Here is a 17822-nt window from a genome sequence, read left to right as displayed (position 1 = left end):
AGGATGTGATGGTTCCGGTGAAAGTTGATATGAATTTCAACAGTGTAAAACTCGAAGCGTAAAACTTGCAGCATAAAACTTGCAGCATAAAAGTCGCAGTGTAAACCTTGCAGTCTAAAATTCGCAGCATAAAACTTGCAGCATAAAAGTCGCAGCATAAAACTTGAAGCCTAAAACTCGCACCTGTGAATAAATGTCACAGTTATGATATACATATATAAGTATATGTACAATTTGCTCCGCTGACAGTAAACCCGGAGATGGCTTGCGATGAAGTAAGGGCAGAAACCGAAAGCAGTTGATGTGATTGTTTACTGTCAGAACGGAGTTACAAAATGTAAAGCATGTAAAACAAAAATAGAAGAGATAAATAAATAAACAAATTGAAAAGTAATAATGAATACATAATGATGGAACTATGGACACAGACAAAATGTTGAGCTCTAACTTATAGATAAATGCTACTTAATAAAGATGTCTTCATAATATTTGTTCAACACTTACCCCTTGGGGTGCGAGACGATGTAAAGGTTGTGGCGTGAACTAAATGATGCCCGGAGAATGAATAGGATCAAGGCGTGAATTTATAACGTAAATTCTAACTGGCCCCGGCGCGTGAGAAGACACGTAGCTGGTGAACGCAACCGACACAAAGAGTGTGCGTCGGTGCGTGAGACGACACCTAGCTAGTGAACGCGACCGAGGCCAGGATCCTTCTGCCTGGCAAATGTGAACTGCTGTCGCTGGTGCGCGGGCGCATAGGAATTTTTGTTATAAAAACAAAGATCCGTTAAACCAATAGCACGCTCCCACGACCCCACGCCACTTGAGATATACCGTTACCCGCTAAGGGTTGAACAATTTTTTGCTGTATTGCGATTTATGAGACGTTTCTCGTGATTATATTTTTTGGTTAAAATTTTAACTAAGATTTATGGGACGTTAATCTGCAACGTTACAACTGCGCAGACCGGTTCGTGGTCTACACTCCAGAACCTTAAAGTCTTAGCGGCCATCTGCTTTGCGGGCTATGTATATGTATTTATTAATTTAAAAATCTTTATTATCATTCCACCTATAAGACGTCCACATATTTTCAATAGACTCGGTTGGAAGCTGCCTGGACTCAACGTCTTCAGACAACTTTACGTCGACCACCTTGTCGACTGATGTCCTGGCCTACGCATATATCATAGCGTTAGGAAGCAAATCAAAATGAGATTAGATAATTAAATAATGTTAAACAGCGATCAACAAAAGGTTAATCGTAGATTGACGCTGAATCGCATCAACTGAGATTGTATGTCTTAATTAATGCGATATATTTTATAATTTAAAATAGTGTGTAGCCACAACTCTAGAATCGTAATAAAACAATCTATATAAATGGTGTAATATGGTAATGGTTGAAAGTAAATACAGTCTCCCATAAATTGACATCACGTCAATGATCTACCTGGTGATGAAAAAAGTCAACGCCTTGTCTACAAACTTGTGGTCGCCACTCGAGAACCTTTCGACCCAACGGCCACTTCAGACGAGCAATTCTTAGATCGACATCGGTGACATTGTTTGCAAATAATCTAATATACGTTTTTTTTAAAATATTGCATTCCAAAAGTAAACATATTTTATACACTGTGCTCTTTCTCTAACTACAAATCTACTTTTCAAAACTTTTCACTTTCATGTAATATCAAGTAATCCTGTAGACGATAACACAAATACAACATTGGTCTTGGTTTAAGAGTAATAGCCTTTTGTTGAACTATATAGGAGAAATTATTACTACATGCAACTTAATATTGAATAAAAAATTACTTTAGTATTAGTCACTACTTATCCTCTGGTTTTGGCTACCGATACAAGTACTAAAATATTGTTAATAATGTTATAGTATATGTAAAATAAAAAAGAAATTCATGTGTAATCTTTTATTCAAAAACACATAAGTATTAAAACTGTACAAAAGTAAATATATTCCTTAAACTCTTGCAGAGAACATTCATATGACATACATACATATTAAAATATCTAAAGCCATATTGTAAATGTTATCAAAAGTCAGTAACAATTTGTATAAATACCATAGGTTGGAGGCTATAAAATCTAAAGATAATGGACAAGAAGATCATTCGTGTCACATTGAATTTAAGCCTATTCAATCAATTACTACACTCCAATCAACGACAATTACATATACTGACCAATCATTTATTGCACTTACAAATAATGGACGTTATATAGCTGATACCCTAACAATTTGAGTTTGAAATAGAATTTATTCAGAGATTACATTTCTATTAATTCACTAACATTAAATTGAGAAAATACAAAAATATGTCTCACTACACCAATCACAATAACTTGAGGCAATTATAGGAATGATAGTGATGTATTTCTTAATCTATAAAAATATGTCAATTAACTAAGCAATTTATCAAATTTATTTAAATAATTTTTTAAATAGTGGAATTATTATCAAGCTCATAATATAATTATTGCTGAATTTGGCTGATTATTACTAGTAATTTCTAATTATATGATCACAACAGTAGTAGTAACGCCCTCTATGATCAACAGTTAAAGAGGGCATATTTCATCTGACTTATACAGTGTTTAACAAGACCGGTCTATCAAGAAGCCCAGAGATGGACCTCACAAACCCTGTACTAGTAACTATTTTACACAATTATATATTTTTGTCCGGTAAAACATGTAATGAAATATTAAAAACCTCTAAATATAAATGAAAGAAATATTTAAATAGTATTGTGATGGAAACATTACAAGTTTGATAACAACAAAGAGAAATGATTAACATTTTCAAAGGTCTGTGTTAAACAGTATTTGAGAAAATAATCTGATAAAAAAATAATCTCTCCTAACTTAAAAGATAGTTTACACAGCAACAAGCAAAAATTTATCTTAAAAAAATGATATAAGATAATACTATAGTAATAATTTAAGAAATTTGAATTTCTTAAATAAATCAATACACATACTATAAAGATGCCAGATCTATTCTTCGTAAATAAGGATAAGTTTTACCCATAGCAATGGTTACAGTTTGCTAGATTGATTGTTAAATTCATTTAATAATCATGATATTACACAATCACAACACTGCAGGGTATAGTACAAGCATGTGATATCACAGTCTTCTCCTTCAGTAGTAGTAGAAGCATTAGACCTCCTAGCTTTATGTGGAGGCGGTGGGCGTAAATACACACTATCAACTTTGTCACTCTCTTTCTCTGATGTTGTTTCAGGAACTTTATTCAATGTAGCCTTTTTTTGGGGATAATCATTTTTTTCATTCTCGTAGTTGTCGCCACCAGCATCCTAAAGATCAAGATAAATATAATAATCCAAAGATTTTTAAAAAATGATAATAATGTTTTTGTATACATAAAACTGTTTAAGTTAATAAGCAATTAAATAATCACTGAGAAATCATGTCAACTGATAGGTGCCCACTGCGAAGCATTGACATCCTAAAAGATCACTATAATAACCAGTCTTGTGCATTGACTACATTCTCTACAATGACTGCATTCAGCAATTTCCTACAACCTTGACTATGTGGACTGTCCACCTAGTAGGATGCCAACTCAAGAATATTGTCATGTAGAGTTCATAAAATTAACTGTGTGTAAAAAAAGTTTGTCAAAGGAAACCTAACTGACTTGAAGACTTTTCCCTATATAGTTCTCATAAAACATTGTTTAAATATTATAAAAAGTATTGAATTGTTTAGAAATAAAGTGAAAGCCGATGGCAGCCTGTAGATAAAAAAAATAGGTAAAACTTATAAAATTCTAAGAGGCACTGTTCATAAAATATACTACTCTTTTACATGAATTATTGAAACCTGGTATTCCTCTTTAAGAAAGTTTACCTACAAACAATTTTTTTGTAGCCTGCTCTAGTAATTTCATGACTGAACCACACAACAATAGTCAAATCACAATTTGGCCCTAAACATGCAGTTTTATTACCCATTTTTCACTAAATATGAAGTACTTTTGAGACTAGAGGATAATGCTAGCTTCTACATATTACCCTGACTGAAGTACCACAGAAGTATGGTTGATAATGTAAAATTGTTGTAATAAAAACATTGTGATTTACATTAAAAAGAAAAATTTCTGGAGGAAAACAATCTTAGTTATATGTGACAATTATTAAGTGCATTAAAAACACCATTACCTTGCTTTTCTCATCTGTACATTTTTGAACTTCTTGCAGATCAAGTTCACCCACGTGACCAATTTCGGGACACATGCTATCAGATGCCCCAGCAGCATCAGTAATCAAAGCTGTAGTCTGGTCCGATACCAGCAGACCAGATTCTTCTTCTTTCTTCGTAAAAATTTGTCGATCGGATGAATCTCCCGACATACTTGAAAGTAAGAAATCGTAAAAACCCTTGCTCTTTTTTCGTAAAATCTTTGTACTTTTAACTTTCTTTATCGTAATTGTCTGATGTGGAAATAATTCATTGATAGCCTGAAGGTCCATTGAGATTTAAATTTCACACCACAACCTAACACCGACGCCACATTGTAAACAAAAGCCTATAAAGTTTGAAAACATCGACGATACTGAGCTAATACTTTGGCGACATCGTAGCAACTGATACATGCCAATCGGACAAATGACGCCATTTGTTCATAACTGTTTGAAAAATATTTTTTTTCTCATTGCGACCGGTAGAACCAACACAGTAGCAACCAAAAAGTTTCCTTTCTAGAAATGTATAAACTCAGTGACAGAATACATAACAATTTCATTCAAAAATTAGTTTTTAAAAATTTATTTATTATTTTAAAGCTTAACAAATTAAAAATATATTTTATAATAGTTAATGTACGTAGTCATTCTTTTATTGACAGAAATACCACATTCGTGTATTAGATTAAAACATTTAAAATAGTGAAAAATCTTTAGTAGCATAGACAATGTAAATTTAAAATTTATACAATAAATTTGAAAGATGAAAGAATTACTATTTTTAAAATAATAACCTCTAGTTAAATTATTTAAAAACGAAAAACACATTACAAAGTCAAAGAAAACATTTTCTTATAAATGGACTATTGTATTCGCCCAATAGAGTTAGCACAGCTCTTTTCCGATCGCATTTTTGTAAATCTTTGAAAGAAAAAGATGATTAAGAATTGCAAAAAAAACTATGCGATGCGTTTACACATAACTACTTTTTATAAGTTGCACAAACAACATTGTTTTTAAATATACATTAATTCAACATTTTTAACTCTTTTCTTCCGGTTTTCAAAAAACATTTCTGTTATTATTCTCGTCCACATACTTCATGTTTGATTCTACTGTCTTAACATGTTTGAATTACATATTAACAGAAATGTGTCTAAAAACCGGACAACATCATTTTGCAGATGAAAAAATTAAACTGATATTTTAACCCTTTTTAAACGCATTCTTGTCGTAATGACTAATCTATGAAATACGTTTTCATTGAAATTGCGGTAAATTTTAAATTTTTTTATAAAAAAAGTTAACGCGCATTCTTTTTTTTAGCCAAAAGAGGTATCTATGGCACAGCAAGCTTGCTTCAAATATTGTCATGATGACCGGTCCTTCGCTGCCCGCATCCAGCGATATCCCGTGACCTTAACTGTGTCGTTCGTCTACTAGCATAGTTATTGTTTAAATACAAAAATCATACATCAGACCTCTACAATATAAGAAGCGATTGTGACAATATTATTATCATTCAATTTACTTACAAGTTATACATGGATGGCGATCTTTCTCTGTTTCTATCTCGTTTCTCATTATCGTATGGATTATAAACTGACTCTTTCAATTTATTTCGTTTTCTTGTTGGTAGCCATATAATTCCAAAGGTCAATGATGATTTTTTATTTTTCTGGTTCACAGAGGACGGGGATATGGAATTTTTATCAAATGTACTGGTTGATTGTGCGACAATTTTCGGTATTTTGTTACTCTTTGAACTTCCTCTTTCGTCAAAACTGTTTTTTACAGTTTTAGAATTATTGTTATAGGTGCTGCTTTTGCTTCCTAAATTGGGTGTAGATAGTTTTGAAGTGGTGTTGATGCTTTTTCCAAAGTCTGCTGCATTCCTTTTATCCTTAGAACTCGTTGTTGCAGATTTTCCGGAGACACCGTTAAAATTTGCCCTTTTACTACCGGAGTTCATATTTGGTTTGTTCAGTTTTCCACCAGCAGATTTGTTTATCAGGCCACCGATTCCACTTTTTCCAGTGGAACCGGTGCCAATATTTTTATTTGTGGGAGCCAGGATTACTAGATGAATAAAAAATGTTATTTTTTTAAATCATTAAAGAATAGAATCTTTTAAATGAATGTTCTGACAGAGGTTGCAACATTATTCTTGGAAAATAATACAAAGTTATTAAGCGGATCACGTTTTATACAAGCTTAAATTTCTTATAGCATACACTCAGAGTGCACTTTGAAAATGTATAATTTTGAGCTTTCGAACAATGGAATTTTTTCACAATTTGTCATATTATATCCAGGTGTTCTGTTGGTATGTTCGTGTGCGATATAGGATCTACTTATTTTCCATAAAAATATAAAGGTTTACTTATAAACAGGTTTTACATGTGCAGGTCAAGCGATGACCTTATAAGGTATACTAGAAAAACCTTACAAGTTAGAATAAAACAACTTGATAACTTATTTTAACTAATCCAAATTAATTTATTTTTGTTAATAATAAAAATACATATATTTTTTCTACCTAATGTCATTGCCAAAAAAAATAGAGGTAGTTTTAGGTGCTTTATAATATTATTCGACATATATTTCTAATAGGTTCACTTTCTTTTTTTGCAAATATTTATGTTTCTGACATTCAAAAGTTATCTTTAAGGTCAACGGAGTCTTTGGCGTATGATGCTATAAATAGCATATATGTAATACAAATGATAACGAAGCAATTAGACGTTATGATTGAAATATCTTAAATTTGAGAAGGAATGTATTATCGATTAAAGAAACCTTTGAAAGACGGTATGTGACATGAATATTTACTTACACGCTGAACTGTCGTATGTATTTCGTTTGTATTAGGCAATGCACGTGTTCACAACTGGTTGATCTAACGGTAAATATCACTAACGACGATCATTAGGGGTTTAATAATGTTGGCACTCAAACACGACCGCGCGTGTATACAGCCGTCATGCACTGGCTTCGAGTTACTGTACCGTCCAACTTTCGCAACGTATGAACTTATTCAAGTGTTCCTTTACGTCACCCTTAAATGAACCTAAATGACCATCGGCGTGTTAGGTTACGGTTCAAGATTCATATAATCATATAGCACGACACTTATTTAGTAATTTACATTGTTTATTACAAATTGTGAAAAAATCGCGTATTTAAACAACAACAAAATTTACACTGTGTTTTTTTTATTCAAATAATTTACATGTATATTTTCTTTATATTAATTATCTGTAAATAATTGAATATACATTCGATGTTGTAAACAACTATCAATTTGAAATTGACGTATATCTAATTGGTTCACGTATGTAATTTTATTATCATTATGTAAGTTGAAGGAAATTAACAGGTGGAAATAGAATTTCATATTTATTATATACAACGTGGCTTTATCCAGAGACATCCAATTGGACTGGTTGGAATCAGCTAAATCCAGTTTAATGTTGTACAAATTACTATGTTGATGAAATATGAGGCAATGATTGTATTTTTGGCATAAACTATTGTTTAAATACGGATACTTATTGAAGTAAATTAAAGTTTCGTGAAATATTTTAACATCCTACACGCTTGTTCGGGATCGGGAAAAAGCTTTGGTTTTCATTTATAAGTTTTGATGGACCTGCTTATTTAAGTTATGTACAACGTTCCATTTATTTATGATATGCAACATCATCGGCATCATTTCAGCAATAAGACGTCTACCGCTGGACATAATCCTTCTCCAAAGACTTTCAATATGACCGCTTGGAGGCGGCCTACATCCAAGATCTTCCGTCGACCTTTTTTTTTGTACACCCCTATCTGGTTTTGGACAGGGCTTTACATTTTTTATGTGCTTTTTATTTCCTTGTTTTATAATCGTTGTCACCTTTTTTCACGAATTTTAAATTGATTACACTATTTATATTTTTTTTATTTATTTAATTATTATCTACATATTTTGTTTTACTTTTATTTTCATTTCCTCCTGTTTTTACATGCTTACCCGACCTGCTTTATTTTTCGGTACTGTTTCTTTTGATCGCGTTCTCAATTATGGCTCTGCAGTGTTTGAGAAACGCAGGTCTATCTTTATTGACATTTATTAGTGAGGCGATACTGTCCTAACTATTTTTTTTTCCTAGCAGGAGCTCGGAATCGCGTCGGAGTCCTCCGAATAGGCTACAGTTGGTCACCAGGTGCAACACGGTCTGGTTTGCTCGGCACACAAAAGCACGAGGCATACGGCGATCTTAACAAGGTCGTCAGACCACCTTGCAGATGAACGTTCTATGACATCAGGAATGAAGAATATCTAATTTCCCAGCGAATTGGCAAGTTGTGGTGGCAGTAGGTAGATCACATAGCACTGACCGCTGATGCCTTAAGGTTCTAATGTCGCAACCACGGATCGGCAAATGAAACGTTGGACATACACCCATAAGGACAGGCGACCTTGATAAGGCAGGCGGAAGAGCCTGGATGCCGGCCGCTTCTAAGGTCCTTTTGGAAGTTTTTGGACGAGGACTATAATCAGCAGAGGACATCTTATGGGTAAAATGATGATGATGAAATTGGATATCATGAATATTGTGGATGTTGTATACACCCTGAATAAAGCATAATTTTTTTTTATTATATTACACTTAATTAAACCATTTCAATGCTTTTATTATTGGTGTAATTTTTAATAAATAATTTAAAAAATTAAGTGTGGCAAGCGGGTGAACGTCGTTCCTTGTCGAAGTGCACGACTAGTTAGGATCGAGGGTACGTGAACTAGCAGATCTCGGAAACCTTCTCCTTCTGCTCTGGTCAAATCAGTTCCATTCAGATAAGACAAGACCTGTGTCCCGGTATACCTTAAGCCTCTTAAAAGTATGATATTAAAATATTTTAAGGAATAACTTCTCTTTAATTTGCATCAATGAGTTTCCGTATTTAAACAAAAGATTATGCCGAAAATACAGTCATGGTCTCTCATATTCCATAGATATAGTAATTTGTAGAGCACGATTCGCAAACAAAGTATGACATGCAGGTAATATTTGTGTAGTTCACGATGTAAGTTTCAACCTTGTAAAAAACTGGTTCGAAATTCAACTGAATGTTTACGAGACTCTTAATGCTATAAAACCAATGTGAACTATACCTGAAAATTACGGACTGAATGGATTTAAATAAAAAAATAATACTTGTCAAAATTAAAACGAAATTTTGATAAAAATCATGCAAAAATTTAAAAAAGGTCATCAATAACAAACAAGTAAAAAAATCCTATTCAAGTGTGAAGGTTTTTTTACTGTAATTACGGACACATATTAATTTTTTTAAAAGAATAGAAAGCTCTAATCACGAACACGTGACTAAAAACGCAATGTTTCAGATCCATAAACAGAAGAACGGAAAGATCCTGTTTCCTATATAAAAGGTAAACGGTGAACTTGTAGTTGTACGGTTTAATTTTTTTTAATTATATTCCAACGTGGACTTTACTAAGGCGGCAGACAGGAATCGAAATGACGTCTTTAGGGTTTGGTATTGGAGGTGGATACTGCGCATTAACCGGACGGTGATAGGTGTCTCTATACGATATACAGGATGATTAATAAGTTAGCTATAAAGCGATTAAATAGCGCATTTGCTGTCCATTTATGTACACCCTATCCAACAGTCAATGGTTTCAGAAATAATATATAACTTAACATATAATGAAATAATAATAAGAAAAAGCATTGTCAAAATTCGAATTATTATATATTAAAATTAATTATTGTTTACTTAGTAGGCAGGCTATATATATATAAATATTAAGAAGGAGGTTTAAGGCTATTATAGCATGCTATAATAGCCTTAAACCTCTTCGTTTCCGGGCACAGCCACCCGCCCTCGCGTCTGCGTGCACTGAGGGCGATCCGAAGAAGGCTCCGTATCCCGCCTTCGATCGTTGAGCACTCCACGCTACTATCCCAAGTCGCATACTACACTCTACACTCGCATGTGTACAGATTTCTACCTTTGTGCGATCGTCACCATGCAATTGGAATAAGAACGAACCAGTCAACTTTGTTAAGTTTCCCCGACCCTACAGTTCCGCGAATTCATTTCCGATGAAGCTGCAAAAGCCTCCCGACAACAGCAACTACTTCAACAGAAACAATTTCAGGACGGCTCTTGTCCTGGTATTTGCGCGCGTATTAACAAAAAGTAACTATAGTTTTTTGTTTAAATACAGAGCAATTTACGTAGTTAATTAAGGTTGTCAGGATAAAAACTCCTATAGTAGTAGTTCAAAAGACCTATTTATATTAAAAAATATTGGGACAAAAAGGGATCAAATATCCTACAGGAGTATTCGGTGTAAACTTTGATATGTGTATATGTATAACGCTAGAAGAAGATTTAGAATAGTTCTATGGTAATAGGGGTACATGAATGAAAAGGATGGGTACCTATGGTATATATGTCGAACCAACATACAATGTCTCCTCTTTGAGTATTTCAACATGATTTAATTGTTTACTTACATTTTCCTTTATAAATATTGTTGATTTACTTTATGTTAAAATATTTACATCAGAAGCTTTTTTAGATCAAAATTTTATTTTGCTAAGTACAGAATGCACACATTTAATACGAACATAAGCTTACCTGTATATTGTAGCGACCGGACAGTGAGCAAAAATAATTATTTATTTCATTGTTAGATACCAATTTATGTTTATTTTCATGCGACTCGAAGTATGTTCGTTGAGATATTACGTTACACACCATCAGCATAACCGGACCGCATTATAATGTAAATTAAGCGTTCAAAGTCGCCGGAAAAAAATACAAGGATTTTAAAATTGTATGCGTAAAAAAACCAATATGTTTTCGAAACGCGTTTATACATATGTTCTTTAGTCGTGACTTGTACATTTATATATATATATATATATATATATATATATATATATATATATATATATATATATGTATTTATATAAACTTTTTTATATATACATAAACACTTTGTACAGTAATTATTTTGGATTACCACTGTTCATAAAATAAGTTTCCATAGTGTGCCGTTAAAGGGCTGTTGGTGAAAGAAAACAGCAACTCGGCAACAGAAGAAAAATATATTTATTTAATTAAAATGGGTAGTGGGCAGAAGGCCGGGTCTGATTTTACATCGCAGATCGGTACTCCCCTAATGGTGGTGGTAGCCAGCCGTACGATCTCCCAGGACTGGTCAGGAGACAGCAAGTCGAGAGCAGGGAGCGCCTGTAGATCACAGGTGTGTTGGTTCCGGTGCAAGGTGATATAAATTCAACCTCAATGATAGTAGGGTTTTTTTTTTTGTTTAAAACTCACACCTGTCAATAAATGTCACAGTTATGATATACATATTTAAATATATGTACAATTTATATAAAACAATATATAGTAAACCCCGAGATGGCTTGCGATGAAGGAAGGGAAGAAGCCGAAAGCAATTGATGTGATTGTTTACTATCAGAACGGAGTTACAAAATGTAAAGCACGTAAAACAAAAATAGGAGAAAAAACAAATAAACGAATTGAAAAGTAATAATGAATACATAATGATGGAACTATGAACACAGACAAAATATTGAGCTCTAACTTATAGTTAAATGCTACTTAATATTAATGTCTTTATAATATTTGTTCAACACTTACCCCTTTGGGGTGCGAGGCGATGTAAAGGTTGAAGCGTGAATTAAATGATGCCCAGAGAATGAAAAGGATCAAGACGTGAATTTACAACGTGAATTCTAATTGGTCCCGGCGCGTGAGACGTCACGTTGAACACGTCAAGCTGGTGAACGCAACCGACACAAAGAGAGTGGCGTCGGTGCGTGAGACGTCACCTAGCTAGTGAACGCGACCGAGGCCAGGGTCCTTCTCCCGGGCAATGATGTAAACTGCTGTGGCTGGTGCGCGGGCGCATTGGAATGTTTGTTATAAAAATAAAGATCCGCTGAACCAATAGCACGCTTCCACGACCCCATGCTACTTGAGATGTACCATTCCCCGCCAAGGGTTGAACAATTTTTTGTTGTATTGCAGTTTATGAGACATTTTTCGTGTTAATATTTTTAGGTTAAAATTTTAACTAAGATTTATGGGACGTTAACTTGCAACGTTACAATAGAATGGACAGCAGCGTACCATAATACCACACTACGATCACCAACTCGTCAACTAAGCGTGGCGATTATGGTATTACCCCCCCCCCCCCCCTCCCTACATAGCTTTGGGGAGGCCTATGTCAAGTAGTCTCTATTATGTCTATGGGCTGAAACCACGAAAACGACCACCAAACTAAACGAAATAATTACAAATACTTAGGATTAAAAGTATATTATTTCTTGAGGAACTTCTGGAATGTAACAGACAAGGTCCGCTGTTGCTCAGCTCATATAATAGTGGATAAATGCATATGTGCCGTTCCTTGATTTCAAACTGCCTATTTTTGTGACAAGTCTAATAATTTTACAATGATATGTTGGGGTGCTAAAACACCATCACAAAAATTTACAAAATTGGCCTCACATTCCTTGGTACAGTTTGAAGTCGACGGTGTTAGCCTTAACGGGTTGTTACTTCTGTATATTAATTAAAAAAAGATTTTGTTCAAAAACGACTTTATTTTTCTGACGTCGAGTAACAAATTAAAGAAATTCTTTTGAATAACCCTTTTATTGATTTTTTACGTACTATTTAACAAAGGAAAAGATGTCACTAAAAAAAATATTGTAAGGTTGGATAATTAATTGTTTGTGATTAATTTATATTCAGAGGATTATCTGTCATCTTGTAAATTTCTTCACCTTTTTCTTATCAGGCAGGATTGGCTTTAAGCGCAGCGCCCATCTCAAGGCTCTCGTGATACCTATGATGTTCACACACATCATTATCACCACATCAGCTGATAGATTCCCGCTGCAAGGCATAGGCCACCCCAAACTTCGCCATGATGACCGGTCCTGCGCGAGCGAGCACGCTTTCTGCGCCTTTCCGTGACCTTAAGTATGTACTTCTGTTTCTTTTTTGATTGATGATGTTTTCGATGTCGAAATAACTCCTTATATACTACTGACATCTGAAGGCGTAAATAAATTAGTAAATGCATAATTTCTGGCTAAATATAGGATGTTACTTGTTATTTTATCTGCAAAAAAATTACATTAAAGGAGGCCCAAATCACTTATCCTAGTGAGGTGAGAGAACCTTCCGTTTTTTAATGAATTAAATTTAAAGATTTTTAAATTTAATTTTTATTATTACGAGTTCGTTCAAATCTTTTTTTAATGATTATATGTTTTTCACATATTCGAAAGTTCTTTTGTCCTTAATTTTAAGATTATAATATTTCCTATAAAGTAGAAAGTAGTATGTATATATTTTTAATCAAAACGAATAAAAAAATTTAAAAAATTGTCTGGTTTGGACTATGTGCAAACTTTTGTTAATTATGTATTGACGTAGGCGAGACAAAAAGGGTCAAATCTTCTACAGCGGTGTGAGCGCATTGCTATGCGAAAAGTACCGCCTGCCTTGGCTGGGTATTACATTTATAATTGGAGGATTTAGAGCAGCTCCTCCTTCTCGTCTACTACTTTCCCGTGTAGAATCGGACCCTGCCGTACCTTATCATTAACTTGTATATGTACTCAACGGAGACAGAAACTTTAATAGCGCGATTCAGGACGTCCTCGACACAACTACCTTCAATTAGGTAGGCCGAAGAAACCTACCGCGTAAAATTACCCGCCGCTATTGTTTTATATTTATTTGGCAACATGTGCACACTGACACTGACATTACTGACATTACACTCTGTACACTGACATTACTATACGAGTGATGCAGTGTACAAGATGTAAATCTTATTTTGAGAGCAATCCTTGTTAATTATTTATCTACATATATTTATGAGTATTTTCTTTATTATGTACTAAATCTATTTATTTAACATATTTTGCTGCTACAAAATGAAGTCTTAAGTTTTTTAAGGTTGGCAGTAAGAAAGTGCAACTAAGAATGTCGGCCTGCAACATGTTTTTGCGCAAACTTTAAATAATAAATTATAGTTTTAATTATTACACAGGCGCTGCGCTGTTCTTCCTCGCATCTTGCTTAAACTGCTGTATGTAGTAATTATAATGTTTAATTTATTATTTCAACTGTTAAATAAATATTGCCATGTCGTAAAGCGTATTCGTATGAATTCGTAATATAAAATAATTTGTCTACGAGATAGAGTTACGAGTTAGAAGATCCGTAGACAAAAAAAAAACTGACCGAATACCCCAGTGGTTCGGTAAGTTGAGGTGGCAGTTGGAAGGCGACGAGGCGTGTACAACATTTGGCTGCTGGATCAGTGGCTACGAATTGGCAAACGCACAGAAGGACTTCTAAGTGGACAGACAAAATTTTAACTCGGTTTTTATGGTCCCGTTGGGGCCCCTGGTCACACCCGTCATAAGTGGACAGGGTGCTTTATTTACGTTATACATTTTTTTACATATATTTATTTAATTACCATACTTTTCTTTCGTTCTTCTCAATGTCTTCCATTCTTTTCTCTAAAGTCTTTCACAATATCTCTCATTCATTTCCATACTTTCCTTCTACACATCGCCCTTCTTCCTTCACCTTTACTCCAGAGTTCTACAATTTTACATTTGGAATTTTTATTTCTTCATTCTTTAGCTTTGATGCTGTTGTTTAACAATATATTTCTAATTCATATTTATTTTCTTAACGTCTATATCGTACTTAATTAACATTTCTAATATCACAGCTATTTCATTTCTCTTATTCATTATTTTCATTATTCTTGTTCTTTATTCATTTATTGCTTTTTTATTTTTACAAAACTCCAAACCCGACAACAACAGGCCCTATTGGAAGTCTACGACTGGGGGATATATCCAGTTGACACTCTTCGGCTGACATGACGACGATGAAAATAATAGTAACAAATTTTAAATAATTATAAAAACAACACACATTAGATACACCTATGTTTTTCTACTTTTACTTTTAAATTTTACTATGTTATGATTATTAAGATCTATACTTAACACATAGCTGTGTTTTCCCTCTGTAGATTGATAGTGTTCTAATGGCCTCTGAGAGGGGATTTTGGCCAGGACTATCAATAAATATGCTTAAGCGTTAAGCGACCTTAATGAATATTCAATAAATAGCAGCGCAATATTTATTTATTTATATATAGATATTTACCTATTAGCGACATATACAAACATGTTGTTGTAAATAAACTGATAACAAATGACAATGTATGCAAAAGTATTAGTATACGCACTGCGCAAGAGTGTATTCGGTATGACCTTTGGTCTACGGATGGTGCCGAGTTGATCGCTTGCAAGGACGGCACGTGTCCTGCGCGAACACAAACGGAAATATTACACGAATTGTAATCGCATTGCGTTATTTACGTTTTCGATACAAAAAAGGGGTCAAATCTCCTACAGCAGTCAGTTCAAAGTTTGTGTTGTCGAGCGTGTATGTATATATTATGTACACAAGGTACAGGCGGTACTGGTGTCACAACAATGACAGAATTGGAAGACTTAGGGTAGCTCTTCCTCATTGCCTACTACCTTACTGTGTAGGAACGGACCCCGACGAACCTTATTGAGATGTTGCATATGTACTCAACGGAGACAGAAACTTTAATAGCGCGATTCAGGACGTCCTCGACACAACTACCTTCAATTTAGTAGGCCGAAGAAACCTACCGCGGATTTATCCGCGGACATAACCTACCTACCTAGTGATTTATATGTGTTGTTTTTATAAATATAAGAAGAGTGTCAACTGGATATGTCCCTCAGTTGTAGATTTCCAATAAGACCGGTTGTTGTCGGGTTTGGAGTTTTGCAAAAAGGTTATAGGAAAAAAATAAAAAGCAATAAATGAATAAAAAGGAACAAGAATAATGAAAATAATGAACAAGAGAAATGAAATAGCTGTGATATTAAAAATGTTAATTAATTACGATATAGACGGTAAGAAACTAAATATGAATTAAAAGTATATTGTTAAACAACAGCATCAAACCTAAAGAATAAAGTAATAAAAATTACAACTGTAAAGTTGTAGAGCCCTGGAGAAAAGGCTAAGGAAGAAGGGCGATGTGTAGAAGGAAAGTATGGAAATGAATGAGAGATATTGTGAAAGACTTTAGAGAAAAGAATGGAAGACATTGAGAAGAACGAACGTAAAGTATGGTAATTTAATAAATATATGTAAAAAAATGTATAACGTAAATAAAGCACCCTGTCCACTTATGACGGGTGTGACCAGGGGCCCCAACGGGACCATAAAAACTGAGTTAAAATTTTGTCTGTCCACTTAGAAGTCCTTCTGTGCGTTTGCCAATTCGTAGCCACTGATCCAGCAGCCAAATGTTGTATGCGCCTCATCGCCTTCCAACTGCCACCTCAACTTACCGAACCGCTGGAGTATTCGGTCAGTTTTTTTTTTTGTCTACGGATCTTCTAACTCGTAACTCTATCTCGTAGACAAATCATTTTATATTACGAATTCATACACATATGCTATACGACATGGCAATATTTATTTAACAATTGAAATAATAAATTAAACATTATAATTATTACATAGGGCAGTTTAAGCAAGAGGAGAGGAAGAACAGCGCGGCGCCTGTGAAATAATTAAAACTATAATTTATTATTTAAAGTTTGCTCAAAAACATGTTGCAGGCCGACATTCTTAGTTGCATTTTCTTACTGCCAACCTTAAAAAACTTAAGACTTCATTTTGTAGCAGCAAAATATGTTAAATAAATAGATATAGTACATAAAAAAGTAAATACTTATAATTATAAGTGGATAAATAATTATCAACGATTGTTCACAAAATAAGATTTACGTCATGTACACTGCATCACTCGTATAGTAATGTCAGTGTACAGAGTGTAATGTCAGTAATGTCAGTGTCAGTGTGCACATGTTGCCAAATATAAACCAATACAGCGGGTAATTTCACGCGGTAGGTTTCTTCGGCGTACCGAATTGAAGGTAGTTGTGTCAAGAACGTCCTGAATCGCGCTATTAAAGTTTCTGTCTCCGTTGAGTACATATACAAGTTAATGATAAGGTACGGCGGGGTCCGATTCTACACGGGAAAGTAGTAGACGAGAAGGAGGAGCTGCTCTAAATCCTCCAATTATAAATGTGATACCCAGCCCAGGCAGGCGGTACTTTTCGCATAGCAATGCGCTCCCACTGCTGTAGAAGATTTGACCCTTTTTGGCTCGCCTACGTCAATCATAATCAACAAAATTTTGCACATTGTCCGATTCAAATAAATTTCTTTTAATTGTAAATTTTTCTGTCCTCATTTTAATCAAACATTTTTTTATTATTTCAAAAAGTTTTTCACGTCCACACACAGCGGATGCTTCTGACCTATGCCTTGCAGCGGGAGTCTATCGGCTGATGTAATGATAATGATGTGTGAGAACCTCATAGGTGTCACGAGAGCCTTGAGATGCCGTGGCCTTGGGA

General features: G+C 34.2%; 1 protein-coding gene across 1 annotated transcript; it reads right to left on the bottom strand.

Moving 5' to 3' along the window:
• Positions 1-1953: 1953 nt before the first annotated feature.
• Positions 1954-6309, bottom strand: LOC137919065 (uncharacterized). Its single transcript, XM_068762040.1, has 3 exons — positions 5772-6309; positions 4213-4405; positions 1954-3345 (listed from the first exon to the last, which is right to left on the bottom strand). The coding sequence occupies exons 1-3, from the start codon at positions 6206-6208 to the stop codon at positions 3103-3105; spliced, it is 873 nt and encodes a 290-aa protein (XP_068618141.1). The 5' UTR covers positions 6209-6309; the 3' UTR covers positions 1954-3102.
• Positions 6310-17822: the final 11513 nt, after the last annotated feature.

The sequence above is a fragment of the Battus philenor genome, unplaced genomic scaffold, assembly GCF_028537555.1.
Source record: "Battus philenor isolate CCGP_79_NKW_IND1 unplaced genomic scaffold, ilBatPhil1.0.hap1 SCAF_1, whole genome shotgun sequence".
Classification (NCBI taxonomy): Eukaryota; Metazoa; Arthropoda; class Insecta; order Lepidoptera; family Papilionidae; genus Battus; species Battus philenor.
This window is presented reverse-complemented; position numbering and strand designations above follow the sequence as displayed.

Excerpts from the sequence above, each read along its gene's own strand:
- LOC137919065 (XM_068762040.1), bottom strand. The coding sequence starts at position 6,208 with ATGAACTCCGGTAGTAAAAGGGCAAATTTTAACGGTGTCTCCGGAAAA. Across the intron at positions 4,406-5,771 it reads TCGCCATCCATGTATAACTT|TATGTCGGGAGATTCATCCG; the intron begins GTAAGTAAATTG and ends CTTACTTTCAAG. Across the intron at positions 3,346-4,212 it reads GTACAGATGAGAAAAGCAAG|GATGCTGGTGGCGACAACTA; the intron begins GTAATGGTGTTT and ends CTTGATCTTTAG.